This window comes from Aplysia californica, unplaced genomic scaffold (assembly GCF_000002075.1).
Source record: "Aplysia californica isolate F4 #8 unplaced genomic scaffold, AplCal3.0 scaffold00048, whole genome shotgun sequence".
Classification (NCBI taxonomy): domain Eukaryota; kingdom Metazoa; phylum Mollusca; class Gastropoda; order Aplysiida; family Aplysiidae; genus Aplysia; species Aplysia californica.
Genome location: NW_004797318.1, coordinates 717,245 through 722,478, shown reverse-complemented (window position 1 = coordinate 722,478; position 5,234 = coordinate 717,245). Strand labels below are relative to the sequence as shown.

Here is a 5,234-nt window from a genome sequence, read left to right as displayed (position 1 = left end):
TATTTATTTATTTATTTTTTTAAACATAATTTCAGATTATTGTCCTGTATCATTCTTTGTTAAAATTAACAGAATCGTATACTTTCACATTTTTGGGCTCAAATTGCATAATTTCAAAATGTTTCTTTCATAAAACGACGGGGATAGGCTAATGGGCTGTTCTGTGCTTCTCATGTACTTAAACTAACATTTCTTTATCGGATGGCGCCACTGGTTGTGACACATCTTTTCTATCCTCTCCTTGCCTCTGTCAGTCTGCTTAGCCCCCCCCCTCCCCCCCAAACCGCGACCCGCTAAATGACCAATTTATTGTGTCGATCAATGTGCTTTCATTTACCTGAACTGAATGACTGATGCTTTGCCAGCGTGCCTCTTGGTTAATCAAAACTCCCAATGTTAGACCGGATAAAGCGGGCATTTCCTTCTTTGCTCGCTGGGAGGAGAGAAAGGGAAGGGAGGGCGGGAGATGCCTTGTGGGTTCAACTTTTTAAAAATTAATTGTTGCTTCCTTTTCTTGCTTTGAAATTCATTCAGTTGCGGGTACATGTAGTTGGAGAACGCCGCTGGTCAGTCTTATTTCTTTTCCTTCCTTTCTATTGTTTGTGTCTGCCCGCCTAACATTTTCCCGTCACTGATTCGATGTGCTTCTGTTTACACTGACAAAGACGATGAGTACATTCACGTAGCACTCAACGAACTCACACTTTCTTTTTATCGCATTTTCCTGTTATTGGCTTGATGTGCTTCTATTTACACAAACAAAGACCTAGGCCTGTAAGTGCTTTCACGTAGTAATCAACGAACTCACCTTCTTAGAGTGCGCTTCCCTGTTATTGAGTTGATGTATTTCTCTTTACACAAACAAAACCTACATAAGCCTTTCACGTAGCACTCAACGAACTCTCACTCTTTTATACTGCATTTTTTTCAGCTATTGAGTTGATCTGCTTCTCTGTACTCAATTATAAATACTTTCACCTAATGCCCAACGAACTCACACTTTGTTAGTCATTGCATTTTCCCGTTATTGAGTTGATGTGTTTCTCTTTACAAAAACAAAGATCAATGCGTACTTTCACGTAGTACTCAACGAACTCGAACTTCCTATTTTTTCATTTTCTGTTTATAGAATTGATGTGCTTCTCTTTGCACAAACAAAGACCTCCTATAAGTAATGTACTTTCACCTAACACTCAACGAGCTCACACTTCTTTTTATATATTGCATTTTTGCGTTTTTTGAGTTGATGCGCTTCTCTTTACACAAACGAATACCTACATAAGACTTTTATGTAGTACTCAACGAACTCACACTTTCATATATTGCATTTTCCCGTTATTGAGTTGATATGCTTCTCTTCAACGAACTCACACTTTCTTGCTTCTCTTCAACGAACTTACACTTTCTCACGTTGTTTTTTTCTTCCCCAGTGGGAGAAACTGGAGATGACGTCCGCGGAGCGCCGCAAGATCGCGTGCTCGGTGACGTTCCACATCATCGCCATCACCTGCGTCATCTGGTCGCTCTACGTGCTCATCGACCGCACCACGGAGGAGGTGCACTCGGGCACGCTCGACTGGCCCTTCTGGACCAAGCTGATCGTGGTGGCCATCGGCTTCACCGGCGGCCTGGTCTTCATGTACGTGCAGTGCAAGATGTACGTACAGCTGTGCCTGCGGTGGCGCGCCTTCAACAAGCTCATCAACATCGAGAACGCGCCCGAGGACCCGACCTTGAGGGCTGAGGCGGCCGCGAGGATCAAGGCCAGGACCAACGAGCAGGGAGGTCAGGTCAATGCCGTGGCTTTGCAGGAGGTCGACTCGCTATAATGAAACTTGCAAGGGGGCTAGACAGCTTTCCTGAAGGTCGACTCGCTATAATGAAACTTGCAAGGGCCCTAGACAGCTTTCCTGAAGGTTGACTCGCTATAGCAACACGAGTAGACTATTGAAGCTTGCGAAGGACTAGACGGCTTTCCTGGAAGTTGACTCACTATAATGAAACTTTCAAGGGGGCTAGACGGCTTTCCTGGAGGTTGATTCGCTATAATGACACGCTATAATGAAGCTTGCAAAGGGCTAGATGGCTTTCTTGGAAATTGACTCACTGTAATGAAGTTTGCAGCATGGGGCTAGATGACTTTCCAAGAAGTCAACTCGCCACTGTAATGATTCGAGTGGGTTATTGAAGCTTGAAAGGGAATAGATAGCTTTCCAAGAAGTTGACTCGCTACTATAATGACTGGAGTGGATTATTGAATTGCAGTGCTGCATGCTATAATGACACAAGTAGACTATTGAAGCTCACAAGGGCCTTGATTGGTTGAAAAATAGCGAGAACATTGGCAGTAATACCCTCAACACAAGAAATATACGCTTTAACTGTATTAAAAGCCCCACTTGACAAGAAATGTACAGTATATATATATATATATACAAATTCTAAACAGTTGTTTTAAAAGACCCGGTACAAGAAATGTACCAATTTCTCGTGTTGGGGCTTTTACTACAACTTATTAGTGATTTTGATCATGACACGTGGTGCTGGACTTCGTTCTAGGTGTCCAAAAGGTTATTGTGTCTATTGTACCATGTATACTGAAGAGGAACTTGGCATTTCTTGAGCCTCGACAATGAAGAATACTATACAAGACAGCTATCAGGCGGTCATTATACTACGAAATCGTTCTTTGCTGTCTACTTACGTGAAGTGCACGGAATAGCTTCAAGGTAGTCATTGAGTGCAGTTTTACTGGGCAGCCTCTCTGCAGTGGTTCAGTGTGGTATACAGGAGTGAAATACAACCTGCCAGTTAGTCAGTATTGTGTTACGGACTGGTGTTGCCTTTTTTTCTAATAACAAACACCACCGGACCTTTGTTGAAATAACTTAAAGTAATTGCTACGTGAAGAAATAAATTCTCTTCCATCGATCTGAAGATAATCAATATCTGGTATTAATTTATTTGTAAGACAGCAGTTGAGCTTGTAAGAGAACATAAGATTATACAATGTATATTATTGATCTCCACAAAGAAAAATTTTGCTGCGGCATGGTAAATACATGCTTACACACGTCAACACACGCATGCAGACACCCAACCACCCACCCTCCCACACACATGCACACACACACAAACACACACACACACACACACACACACACACACACACACACACACACACACAGCATGCTATCAATAGTCAGTGGATGAACATACAGCTGTATGAAGAAGTGGCAGTAGGAACAGAAGAGAAGGTCCACTGAACATTTTGGGATTCCTGCGTGCACCAAATTTGATGGCAGTATACTATACTTTCAAGGAAAATGGTATTAGTTTCTGGTGCTTATACTTACCACACAGTCGCTTGCACTGCCCACCTATCAAACCATGTCAATGTAAGAGTTGTACTGTGGTCATGAACTGTCTCGTACATCTCCTTCACACAGAAGCATTACATTCTGGTATGCATGTAAAAATCTGTTAGCCAGGCGGAGGACGTTTTAAGAGGCCCATTTACTGTTAATGTATGTTCTACATGTTTTCCCTATTTCTGTGATTCAATCTACAGGGCATTCTTCATGTTGCTACTATTATCGTGCTCAAGGGAGAGAAACGTGGTAGGTGAAGGAATGTGTTTTGCCTTCCCACCACCTACTCGTGATTATTGAATCAAAACTAGATTGACATGGGAATTTTGTAGCATTGTGCATGCAGGATACTGAAGCTACTATTGGACATCTGCGTTGGTGGGAGCAGAGAGTTCTATGTTCTGGCATGCTTGGGAGTGACAACAATATCGACTATTGTGAAGTAGATACCGTCAAAATTGTCGAATACGGCCACCCTTTGTCGAGGAGAAAAGTAACCACGTCTGATACAGGTGGACGTCTTGCACAGTGTCATTATAAAGCAAAAAAAGACACAAGAAGGGAATGAAAAGTGGCCTTTTGTGCAGGTGATTGTCTTATATTGGTGATCTTTAGAGCATGTTTGGCTGTACTTGAAGGTGCAGAGCAGACTGGAAGCCACTGACGCGATTTCTTTGAGGATGGTCATGAGAAAAGGAGGCTTGTGGACTGTTGCTGGCTGGGATGTGTATTACAATTGATGATATTGAATGATATCCATACATGATATTCTGGTTGTGGATTTGTGATGAATGTTATCGACAACTTTACTAGATTAGATGATGTGACTTTTATGGTGCTGTTTTGTTGTGGGTGTTGTTTTTCCAACAACCTTTTCAATGATGTCAAAAGATGTGGGGATACAGGCAAAGTGATCCGTTATCAAACAGTGTTCATGTGCTTTGCCGTCTACGAGTTCAGAGCCTATTGTTGTATACCCTACCCTGACTCCTACCACAGTCTAGCTTGCAAAAAGTAATTTACAACCTAAAATTTAATGACCACAGAGTTGTTGAACCCCATCAGCACTTTTTTTTTTATTGTGGTGGAGTGATGTTGGAAATGGTTGTGAAACTTCTGTTTTCATAAAAAGTTAAACGTGGGTACTAACTCTCACAAAATGTGGTGCGTGATGTACAAGTTAAATCTCTGTACTGCTCATTGATTGCCCGAAGTGATGGAAGTCCCCCTGGTTTGTCAGATACTGCCCAATATCTTCATTGTCGCTCTTAGTTATAATATATATCTCACAACACGAACTTACATATATATATATATATTTATATGAGAATGTATTGCATTAAATACCTTGTTGATGTGTATATAAAGGAGAATTTCCATCTAATTCGCCATCTGTTGCACCACTTACTTCTACCACGAAGTCAAGAGACTGGGCCTTAGTTTTTCTCATGAGCAATCCAGCAGTGTTACAACTCACAGTTTGAATAGTTATTCCTGTGCTGTTTCTTTTTTCAGCTCTTACATACAATTATTTTTACCTCTCCATCACCCCATCCCTTTCCATTCTACTTACACGGTGAAACCATCTGAAAAGTACTAACTACTGGGGAAAATATTTAGGATAGATTAGATGGAGTGTGACATGTTTATAGTGTGTATTTTGTTGGCCAGCTATGTGGGCAGTGAGGTCAATATAGGGTTTCAGAAACATATCTTGTTTACTTCATTGTAGACACGTGCCTGTTTTATGTTGCTATTTACTGGGGGGGGGACGAGGGATTGAGAATTGAGAGAGATGGAGAGAATTTAGGGCAAAAAACTCGTAGCCCTTGTGAACGGGGGGGGGGGGGGTATTTTTTAAAC

The 5,234-nt window shown here is 41.7% G+C and overlaps 1 protein-coding gene across 1 annotated transcript in view; it reads left to right on the top strand.

The window, feature by feature from the left end:
* LOC101856637 (E3 ubiquitin-protein ligase MARCHF8) overlaps positions 1–5,079 on the top strand; it is a gene marked incomplete at its 5' end in the record, with an annotated part of 45,426 nt that extends 40,347 nt beyond the window's left edge. The window contains 1 exon segment of the mRNA XM_035968260.1: positions 1,431–5,079. Coding sequence (XP_035824153.1) covers positions 1,431–1,829 — 399 coding nt within the window. The 3' untranslated portion in view covers positions 1,830–5,079.
* Between the last annotated feature and the right edge of the window lie 155 nt (positions 5,080–5,234).